Below are 10,458 nucleotides of genomic sequence, written 5' to 3'. Positions count from 1 at the left end.
CTTTGGCCTCATCCAGAGCCCCCAGGCTGCTGGCAGAAGTTCACAATCCAAAAGCCAGCTCAGCAGCTGGGAGAGGGTTAATGCTAGGCTCCACCCCTGCTGCTGGCAGCCATCTTGGTGGCCCTTTGAACCCAGTGTCTCCCTGCTTCTATTCCAGGGATCAAAAATCAACTTGGAACAGGCACTTTGAGTTTGGAGGGCTGATTTTTACATGGGGAAAGGTGTGGGGAGCGGCGGGGAGGGGATGGGAGCCTGGATACCTGGGTTCTCTCCAGCTCTGGTGCCCAGGGGATTGAGAGCAGGGGGGTCTGGGAGCTCAGACGCCTGGGTTCCCTTCAGCTCTGGGAGGGGACTGGGAGCTGGGGGGTGACAATAGGTGGGGTTGGGAGCCCAGATGCCAGGGTTCTCTCCAGCTCCGGGAGGGGAGCGAAACTGGGGGTGAGAGTAGCGGTGTCCGGGATGGGTTTTCTCTAGTTCAGCGGAGGGGGGGTTGGCGTGAACGTTACCTGCTGTTATCGTCCCAGTGAACTCAAAGCAATGATCTTCCTCCCCAGTGCAGGGCAGCGGCGTCATGTGATCACAGTGATCGGCCCCCTCTACAAAGCAGGATGGGCAGGACCGGCCATTGGTGGTGGAGCTCACGGACGGCACTGGGGACACAAGAGGTGAATGGGGCTGGGAGCCCGGACACCTGGGTTCTCTCTCCATTCAGGGATGGCTGTGGGGTCCTGAGGCCTGGACACCTGTGTCCTCTCTGGCTCTGGCAGGACAGTGGGGTGTGGCGGGTTCCCACTGGGAGCCCGGATGCCTGGGTTCATTCCCTGCTCTGGGAGGGGAGTGCGATTTAGGGGGTGGTTAGAGCAATGGGGGGGGAGGGGGGGCAGGGAGCCCAGACACCTGGGTCCCACCCCCCGGATACTCACGCTCCACGACCCCTGTGTTGCAGCCGTCCTGGTGGCAGCAGGTGAAGTTCATCCTCATGGCCACGCCAGGCCGGAAGGTGAGGCTGAAATGGCGCTGGCTGCAGCTGCTCGGCTCCAGACAGGACCTGACGGCCACCGAGAGGGTCCGTCCCTCTCCTGGTGGGAACAAAGTATATGTGACCTGTGACCCCTGAGGCCTGCCCCCACATGCCCCCTGCAGGACTCCCCCCAGTACTCACCCAAGGTGTAGTGCCCCACTCCGCTCACACAGGCCCCCTCCCCAGGGTCGCAGGGCAGCACCGGGCCAGAGCAGGCAGTGGCAAAAGCAAAACACTCCTCACAGCGCAGGGCGGAGCCTGGGGAGGCAGGTGATAGGCCGGGTCAGAGGAGGCGTGGCTAGAGATGCCCCTCCCCTCCCGCCTCCAGTCTTGCGCCCCAGGCCTCCCTGCTTCTGTTCTGGTGTTGCGCCCTGCTTCATCGGAGCTGCTGAGGGGGTGGGGGCACAAATCCATGAGGGAGATGGGGGCTGGGGCCTGGGTTCTCTCCCCTATCTGCACCCAGAGTCTTTTTCCCTCCGCAAACGCATGCACACGCAGATACATACACAGAACCCAGGCATCTGGGGCACACACATGCACACACAGAATCCAGGAAACCCCCCCCCAACACACACACATACAACCCAGGTGTCACACACACACATGCACACACAATGCATCCGGGACACACAGACACACGCAGACACACAGAATCCAGGGTTTGGGACATTCTCTCACACACACATGTGCATGTGTGCATGTCTGGGGGATATGCGTGTGCACACGCACACATACCCACACACACACAGGCATCTGGGACACACAGACACATGGAACCCAGGTGCCCAGGACACACATGCTCACACACTCATAGAATCCAGGCTTCTGGTGGGGACACACACACAGAACGCAGGCATTCAGGACACACACACACACACACACACACATATACACTTGTGCACCCTGAATCCAGGATGTGTGCACACACACACACAAAATCTAGGTATCCAACACATGCACACAGAACCCAGGCATCCAGGACACACACACACACACACACACGCGCGCGCGCGCGCTCACTCCCTCCGGGCCCACACACTCGTCCTCCCGGTTTCCCTGCCCATCATCATCTCCAGGCCCTGGGGGATCTGGCATTGTGTCCCCCCGCCCTCCTTCATGCTGCCCACCCCCACCCTGTCTATCTTGGCTGAATTCCAGCCCTGGGGGTGACAGCCATCTGTGGCAGCCCCGGGGCATTAACCCTTCCAGGGGCGGACCTGTTTAAGCGGCGGCAGACAGAGGTGGCCATAGTGGGGGACCACAAGCCACGTGCTCCAAGCCACGTTCTTGGGGTGGGACAGCTCGGTCTAGCGCCCCCTGCTTGGACTCCCAAACGCTGGCCAGAAAAGCCCCCAGGGACCCAGGTATCCTGCATCCCACAGGACCCTAGCCCCATCCCAGAGAAGCCAGGCATCTGGGCTTCAAGCCCTATCCCAGACCCTGCCAAAGAACCTAGGCGTCCAGGCTCTAACCATCCCCAGCTGTTCCTTTCTACCCCCTTGAAAAGCCCCTTCGTGATGAGGCTTCATTGCCTCTGCCGTGCTCCCCCCTCCAGCCAATGAGAAGCCTCGGACACCTGTAGGGTTCTCCCAGAAAATTAATTAACAAGCTCCCAGATCTAATTACCAGCTCCTGGCCTGGAGCCATGGCAGGGGGGAAGCTCACCTGAAGCCAGGAGAGCAGCCAGGAGGCCTAGAGTGAGGAGGGCGCCCATGGCTGCCAGTGTTGGGAACTGTACGGAGCCGGTGGGGATTTATAGGCCGAGAGCCATGAGGCAGAAGGGAGGGGGGCGGAGGCCGGCGCCGGAGCTAATCCCTGGCGCCGAGCTTCCCGTGGGAACTTCCATCGCGTTGCGTCCCTGCCGCCGGCAGGGGGAGGGTCCCTTCCCCATCGCTCGCGCCCACGCTGTGATAGGGACGTCCTCCTTGGCATTTGGCGCCTCCTCCTCGACTTGTTTCTTGGGTGCCTGGCCCTTTAAGATGGTGGCCATGCCCACTCATGGCTCTGCCCAGCAGGGCTATATATGACAGGGCCCTGTATCCGGCTGGGCCCAGTGACACCTCTGCCCCCAGCAACCCAGACCAGTTCCCAGCCTACGGGGCACCCTGTGGAGCTGCGAGTTTGGAAATAGGTTGGGCATCATTGGTGGAGGCCAGAAGGTGAGTCATAGGCTGGCCAACAAAGTCATTGCATCACAGAGACGTTGGGCTGGAAGGGACCTTGAGAGGTCACATCTAGGCCACCCCCTAGATGTGACAAACTGTTCTATACAAACCCATAATCAAAGAGTCAGTCAGAGACGTTGGGCTAGAGGGGACCTCCAAAGGTCAAGTAGGCCAACCCCCTACGTGAGGCAAGACTCCAAACTATCCTATATAAGTCCATAATCGTAGAATTAGAGATGTTGGGCTAGAAGGGACCTCCAGAGGTCACACCTTGGCCGACCCCCTGCCAGAGGCTGGATCATCCCCATCCAAGCCATCCCATACATCTCCATAATCATACAGTCATAGAGACATTGGGCTAGATGGGGACCTCTAGAGGTCAACTAGGCCAACCCCTTACCTGAGTCAAGACCAGTCCTATCCAAACCATCCTATATATGTCCATAATCATAGAGTCATAGAGACATTGGGCTAGAAGAGACCTCCAAAGGTCACATCTAGGCCAACCCCTCCATGAGGCAGCACCACCCCTATCCAAACATGAGACCATCAGAGCTGCCATGCCCTGTGTCAGACCCTAGGTCCATCTTGCCCCATCTCCTGTGTCACATGGCAGAGTGAAACTGCATCATCCCAGCCAAGGCTTTGTCTAGCTGGGTGTTCGCCACCTCCAAGGATGGAGATGCCACCACATCTCTGGGTAGCCTGTTCCAGTGCTTTGCTACCCTCCACATGAGAAAGTTCTTCCTAATATCTAACCTCAACTTCCCCTTCTGCAGCTTGAGCCCATTGCTCCTTGTTCTGTTGTCTGCCCTCACTGAGAACAGTCCAGCTCCATCCTCTTAACAGCCACCCTGCAGGAAGTTGAAGGCTGCTCTCAAATCCCACCTCCATCTTCTCCAGGCTAAATCAGCCCAGTTCCCTCAGCTTCTCCTCATCCGTCCTGTTCCTCAGCCCCACAGCCACCTTTGTTGCCCTCCTCTGGACTCTCTCCAATCCTTTCTGTAGTGGGGGGGCCCACAACTGGACACAGGTTAGGAGCGGGAGGGGGGACAAAGTCAAGGCAAACCTCCAACAAGTACATCCGATCCCCAGGGAAATTCAGACGTGTATCAATGGTCTGTGTATAGGAGCTAACTACTGGAGGGTCATCTTATATTTGAGGCCAGCTTGCATTTGGGGGTCATCTTGTATTCTGGGATCTTCTTGAATTATAGGTCATCTTATATTCAGGATCGTCTTGTATTTGGGGGTTGTCTTGTATTCAGGGTCGTCTTGTATTGGAATTGTCTTGTTTCCAGGATCATCTTATATTCAGGGTCATCTTGCATTTGGGGGTCATCTTGTTTTCGGGGGCCGTCTTATATTCAGGGTCATCTTGTATTTGGGGTTGACCTATATTTGGGGGTCGTCTTGTATTCAAAGTAACGAAGCGTTCGGGGGCATCTTGTATTCAGAGGTTGTCTTGTATTCAGGGGTCATCTTGTATTGAGGGTCATCTCGCATACAGGGGTCATCTTGTTTTCAGGGTTGTCTTATGTTCAGAATCACCGTGTATTCAGGGTCATCTTGTATTTGGGGGTCATCTTGCATTCAGGGGATTGTCTTGTATTTGGGGGCCATCTTGTTTTTAGGATTGTTTTGATTTTTTATTTTAGGGTCATCTTATATTCAGGGTCATCTTGTATTCGAGTACATGCGGTACGACATCAACTGGATCAACCCATACCTGGCCTCCATGGGCACCCTTCTTCCCACCCCAGGGCTCTGGCAGCACCCAGGTCCCCCTGCTCCCATCAGGCCTGGGCTGGGGGGGCGGGGTCTTTGCCTATCTGTGTAACTGCAGAGGAGGTGGGGGGATTTGAACCTGCACCTTCCTGGCCTGGCTAGGGCAGGACCCTCAGCTCCCAGCTAGGTGTGTGTAGGGGGAGGGGGGCATGTCATATCCTATTGTATTGGGACTGATGTTGGCCAACGCCTGGGGGGGAGACCCCCACTGCCCCTCTTGGGAGACCCCTTGAACCTACCCTTAACCCCTGCCCCCTCCTCAACACCAGCCAGTTCCCCACCCCCTCCCCCAGCATCACCAGGGGAATGAGAGACCCATACAAGCCTATTTCCATGACCCGCCCCACATGCTGGGGGCGGGGCTTTATTCAGACAATTGGTTCCAAGGCACAGGGCACAACCGTGGATCCATGGTTGCCAGGGGGACAATGCTGGTTGCCAGGGGGACAATGCTGGTTGCCAGGAAGATGGATACTGGTTGCCAGGGGGATGAAGCTGGTTGTTAGGGGAGTAGATGCTGGTTGCCAGGGTGGTGGATGCTGGTTGCAAGGGGGGTGCAGCTGGTTGTTAGGGGAGTAGATGCTGGTTGCCAGGGTGGTGGATGCTGGTTGCAAGGGGGGTGCAGCTGGTTGTTAGGGGAGTAGATGCTGGTTGCCAGGGTGGTTACGGGTGCCGCAGCCCCGCAAGGCATAGCTGTAGTTGTAGCTACCTGGAAGGGAGACACAGGAGGGGTTAGGGGGGGCCAAGGGGACCCCAGTCCCAGGATTGGGGCCCTGGAAGACCCCTTCTACTTTCTCCCCTGCCCCCCCCCAGCAGCATATTGGCAAGCAAAGGGTTAATGTCCCCAAATCCCCCCAAAAGAGGGGATCTCCCCCCCATTCCCCAAGACAGGAGGGGGGGGTTGGGGGATGGACACCTGGGTTCTCTGGGAGGGGAGTGAGGCCTAGGGAGGATCGGTGGGGGGGTGGGGGGGAGCTGGGAGCCTGGACTCCTGGGTTCTCACCGACATGGATGGCACCAGCTACGTAGAGGCACTGGTCCTCGTGGTCCCGGCATGGGACCCTCTCCCTGGGCTTGCAGGCAGGGCCTTCAACAGCACAGCCCGGGCACCAGCGCCCGGTCAGGACCCCGGGGGCCAGCGGCACTGGAAGGGGTGGGAGGGACATGTGGGTTGTGGGGTGAGAGTGTGGGGTGGCAACAAGTACCCCAGACACCTGGGTCCTCCTCAGCTCTGCATGGGGGCGCTGAAAGCAGGGGGTGCTGGGATCCAGACACCTGGGTCTCCTGTCAGCTCCTGGATGGGAGTGGGGCTAGGGGGTGAGCAGGGGGGGTCTGGGAGCCCGAACACCTGGGGTCTGGGGGGATTCAGGGGCTGGATCCCAGATGCCTGAGTTCCCCACTGGCTCCAGAGAAGGGGGGGTCCATACATTTCACAGCGCCCCGGTTGCAGCCATCATGGGAGCAGCACACGGAGCCCCCCCGCAGGCGCATGCCGGCACCGGCGCTGAGCGTGGATGAGCGTGGGGGGCAGAGTGTCCTCGCTGTGCAGCCCTTGAAGGTGTCCACCTTCCCCGGCGTCCCTGGGTGGGCACAGACAGGAGGGACTCGGCATTGCCCTGCCCCCAAACCCCCCCACCCAGGCATCACGGAGTTAAAACCGGCGTGAGAATATATACAGTGCCTGGTGCGGCGGGATCCCGGGGGGGAGGGGGGGCGGTATCGACATCACCCAGATCCCCCTGGAACCCCCAGACCTCCCTGATCTCTGCCTGGGGGGTCTGTACAGTGCACAAAGCACCCCGATCCTGGCTTGGGGGGGTCCAGACAGCCTCCACCCGCCAATCCCAGCCTGGGGGGCCCCAATCCTGGCCCAACTCACCCCCAATGTGGGTCTCCGAGGTCAGGGTGAAGCAGGCATCCTGGAGGGGAGCGCAAGGCACCAGGGGCCCCGTGCACGTGAGGCCAGTGCCATTGCAGCGATGGCAGCTCAGGGGGGAGCCTGAGGGGGCAGCAAGGGGTGAAAGTCGGGGGCCGGGAGCCCAGAATCCTGGGTTCTCTGGGAGGGGACTAGGGACTAGGGGTGAGAGAGAAGGGGGGGCCCGGATGCCTGGATTCTCCAAGAGGAGAGTGGGGGCTTGGGGGCGAGAGCAGGGGTCTGGCTGCCCGGATGCCTGGGCCCTCTCCAGCTCTCAGGGGGCGGTGCGGGGGGGGTCAGGGCTTTGAGAGTGCCCAGACACCGGTGTTCTCCAGAAGGGGAGCAGGGCGCTTTGGGGCAGGGGTCCCCGGGAACCCGGGCACCTGGGTTCCCTCCCAGGCAGTGGGTGGAGGTCTCACCTGCACCCAGCAGGGCAGCAAGCAGCCCGAGTGCCAGTGGGGACAGCATGATGGCACTGGGGGCTCCAAGCTGCCCAGAGGCACTTATAGCCCCTGGAGCAGGGAGGTGGATCCGGGAAGCATCCGGGTGCAGGGCAGGAGCTGGTGACCCCCCCACCCCCACCCCCGCTGGAGCCCAGCCAGGTGCAGAGGTTGGCAGCCCGGACGCCTGGGTTCTCTGCCCGGTCGGGGGCGAGCGGGGAGGTGGGGGCTGGCTGGGGGCCCACGCACCTGCCAGGCTTGGCCATGTGTGCAGCTATTCAGGAGAGAACCCAGGTGTCCTGGCTGCCTGCCTGACGCACACCCCGCCCCAGAGGTGGGGGGAACCCAGGCTACTGGGATCCCAGCTCCACTCCCCTGCAAGAGCTGGAAGGAACCCAGGCGTCCGGGATCCCAGCTCCCCCTGCTCCCATCTGTTAGGCTTCCGAGCTGGACAGAACCCAGGCACGGAGCTCCCAGCCGCCGCTGCTCTCCTCCCACTCCACCCAAGAGCTGGAAGGAAGCCTTGCTCCGGGATCCTAGCTTTCCCGAGCTCCTCTGCAGGCTCCAGAGGTGGGGGGAACCCAGGCTTCCAGGATCCCTGCTCCCCGCCTCCACAGCAGGGCCAGTACCCTGGGGGGCCCCAATCCCCTAGGTTGCGCTGGGGGGTTTTGGGCTGGGAGCCCAGACACTTGGGTTCTCTCCGGAGGGGGGACAGAGCGGAGGGGTCAGAGCACGGGGACCCGCCGGTGCACCCAGAGGTGAAGCTGGGGAGGGGGCAGGAGGAGGCGTGCAGGGGCTAATGGGTTCGGAGCCCAGACACCTGGGTTCTGGGGGCGGGGGGGGGAATGAGGTCGAGGGGAGTTAGGAGCACAGATACCTGGGTACTCGGGGGAGTGAGGTCAAGGGGAGTTAGGAGCGCAGATGCCTGAGTTCTTGGAGAGGGAGGGAGGGGGGTCAAGGGGAGTTAGGAGTGCAGATGCCTGGGTAATCGGGGGGAGTGGGGTCGAGGGGAGTTAGGAGCACAAACGCCTGGGTACTCGGAGGGAGCGGAGTCGAGTGGAGTTAGGAGCGTGGACGCCTGGGTTCTCAGGGGAGTGGGGTCGAAGGGAGTTAGGAGCGTGGATGCCTGAGTTCGAGGGGAGTGAGGTCGAGGGGAGTTAGGAGTGCAGACGCCTGCGTTCTCGGGGGGAGTGGAGTCGAGAGCAGTTAGGAGTGTGGATACCTGGTTTTTCAGGGAAGGGAGTGGGGTGGAGGGGAGTTAGGAGCGCCGCCGCCTGGGTACTTGGGAGGGGAGTGAGGTCAAGGGGAGTTAGGAGCACGGACGCCTGGGTTCTCGGTGGGGGGGAGTGGGGTCGAGGGGAGGTAGGAGCCCAGACACCTGGGTACTCAGGGGGAGTGGAGTCGAGGGGAGGTAGGAGCCCAAACGCCTGGGTTCTCGGGGGGGAGTGGGGTCGAGGGGAGGTAGGAGCGCCTCTGCCTGGGTACTGTGGGGGGAAGTTAGGAGCCCGGACGCCTGGGGTCATGGGGGTGGTGGGGTTGAGGGGAGTTAGGAGAGCTGACACCTGGGTACTCGGGGAGGGGAGTGAGGTCTAGGGGAGTTAGAAGCCCGGGCGCCTGGGTACTCGGGGGGTGGGGGAGGGAGGCCTAGAGGTGAGAGCAGCAGGGGCTGGGAGCCAGGACTCCTGGGTCCCCTCCAGTTGTGGCGGGGGAGTCATTGGTGCTTGTGAACATCTGCAGGGGTTTAGGTTGTAGACGTGTTGGTCTAACGATATTGGCCGACAAGGGTCCGTCGGAGGAGTTGAATGGTTGGAGAATAGTTATTAAGCAAGCTTTCGGGTTCAAAAACCCTTGGCCGGGCGCAGGAGGCTGCAGCCGTTGGTGTGCACTCTTCCTGGATGGGATGAAAAGTGAAGAAGCCAGGGGCTGGGCTGGGCTGGGCGGGGAGTCAGTTGCCAGGCAGATTGTAATGTATCAAAAATCCAATGTCTATGTTTAGTCCCTGATCTCTAGTATCCAGCAGGTTGATGAGATGGAGCTCGTAGGCTCGTCTCTGGGAAGTGTTGTGTAAGTTTCCCTTGAGGATCAGGACTGAGAGATTGGAGAGAGAGTGGCCCTCCTGTGAGAAATGTGCCCCCACCGGTAATTGGGTGTTTCTGTCTTTGATGGATTTCCGGTGTGCGTTCATTCTGGTGCGCAGTTGTTGTCTGGTCTCTCCTACATATCTTCCATCAGGGCATGTGTACACTCAAGCTAGGACCGCAGCCGGCTGCACGATGACGTCACGGTCCCCCGGCCCCGCTCATGACGTCAGGCACGTGTGATGACGTAACGCCATGGGGCCGCTGTCAGGTCTACTCTGACGTAGCTGGGCGTCGAGGTGGCATCACGGGCAGGCGGGGAGACGAGCGCGGCCTTTAGGGAGGGGGCGGGGGAGCAGTGACATCACTTCATTCCCTAAAGACGTCACCCTGCAGTGTGCATGCGCAGTAGCTGCACCGGCTAAGCTGCATGCGCAGTGTCGAGACGGGATAAGTGGCGCCCGCGGGAAAGGCGTTGCGCATGCGCACGGACCGCTGGAGCAACTGGCGGAGATCGGTTCATGCGCACGGGCCCGGAATCGGCCGCCGCGTCTGCGCAGAGCACCACGAAGGACCCGGGCAACCATAGAGTTCCCAAGAGAGGCCCCGTAGCGGGCTTCGTTTCCGGGCTGGGCCGGAGTTTTGGTTCCGGGGCGGGAGGCGGAGGCGCCGACTGGACGGGACGATGCCGGAGGTCGCGGGGGGGCACGGGGGGGCGCCGACTGGACGGGACGATGCCGGAGATCGCGGTGCGGCACGTGGTGTCCGCCAGCAGCGCCGACCCGGTGCGGGGGGGAGAGGCCATTCTAGGGGAGCGTGGGGGTGGGAGGGACCATTTTTGCATGCTGAGGGAGTGTGGGGGAGACCATTCCAGGGGGTACTGGGTGAGGCCATTCTTGGTGGGGGAGGGAATCTGGAAGGGACCATTCAGGGGTGCTGCGGGGGGGGTGACTTGGGAGAGATCATTTGCGGGGAGCTGGAAGGGACCATTCTAGAGGGCTATTGGTGATTGCTGGGGGGCGGAGATAATTGGAAGAGACCATTCTGGGAG

At 60.8% G+C, this 10,458-nt stretch overlaps 3 protein-coding genes across 7 annotated transcripts in view; 1 reads left to right on the top strand and 2 right to left on the bottom strand.

Moving 5' to 3' along the window:
* LOC102372921 (phospholipase A2 inhibitor and Ly6/PLAUR domain-containing protein) overlaps positions 1-2,735 on the bottom strand; it is a 3,650-nt gene extending 915 nt beyond the window's left edge. The window contains exons 1-4 of the mRNA XM_014525080.2: positions 2,687-2,735; positions 1,163-1,279; positions 924-1,079; positions 507-650 (exon numbers count right to left, since the gene is read on the bottom strand). Of these exons, the coding sequence (XP_014380566.1) occupies positions 507-650; positions 924-1,079; positions 1,163-1,279; positions 2,687-2,735 (466 nt within the window). The remainder of the gene's footprint in view (positions 1-506; positions 651-923; positions 1,080-1,162; positions 1,280-2,686) is intronic.
* A 2,871-nt stretch (positions 2,736-5,606) lies between these two features.
* Positions 5,607-9,044, bottom strand: LOC106722818 (phospholipase A2 inhibitor and Ly6/PLAUR domain-containing protein-like). The gene is made up of 6 exons (XM_025216481.1): positions 8,952-9,044; positions 7,579-7,603; positions 6,854-6,973; positions 6,402-6,554; positions 5,978-6,118; positions 5,607-5,683 (listed from the first exon to the last, which is right to left on the bottom strand). Exons 1-6 carry the CDS (start codon positions 9,042-9,044, stop codon positions 5,607-5,609), a joined length of 609 nt encoding a protein of 202 aa, XP_025072266.1.
* Positions 9,045-9,738: 694 nt separating this feature from the next.
* The window catches only part of XRCC1 (X-ray repair cross complementing 1), a 6,446-nt gene continuing 5,726 nt past the window's right edge, over positions 9,739-10,458 (top strand). The window contains exons 1-2 of one of the 5 annotated variants that reach the window (XM_014525093.2): positions 9,963-10,101; positions 10,151-10,192. In XM_014525093.2, the coding sequence (XP_014380579.1) occupies positions 10,093-10,101; positions 10,151-10,192 (51 nt within the window). In that variant the 5' untranslated portion in view covers positions 9,963-10,092. Of the gene's footprint in view, positions 10,193-10,458 lie in introns of all 5 variants that reach the window. The other 4 variants (XM_014525095.2, XM_014525092.2, XM_014525094.2 and 1 more) reach the window with 4 other exon arrangements.

This window comes from Alligator sinensis, unplaced genomic scaffold, assembly GCF_000455745.1.
Source record: "Alligator sinensis unplaced genomic scaffold, ASM45574v1 scaffold850_1, whole genome shotgun sequence".
Classification (NCBI taxonomy): domain Eukaryota; kingdom Metazoa; phylum Chordata; order Crocodylia; family Alligatoridae; genus Alligator; species Alligator sinensis.
This window is presented reverse-complemented; position numbering and strand designations above follow the sequence as displayed.

Coding starts and splice junctions, on each gene's coding strand:
- LOC106722818 (XM_025216481.1), bottom strand. CDS start 9,044: ATGACTCCCCCGCCACAACTGGAGGGGACCCAGGAGTCCTGGCTCCCA. Junction 6,555..6,853: donor CTCGGAGACCCACATTGGGG/GTGAGTTGGGCC, acceptor GTGCCCACCCAG/GGACGCCGGGGAAGGTGGAC. Junction 6,119..6,401: donor CAACCGGGGCGCTGTGAAAT/GTATGGACCCCC, acceptor CACCCCTTCCAG/TGCCGCTGGCCCCCGGGGTC.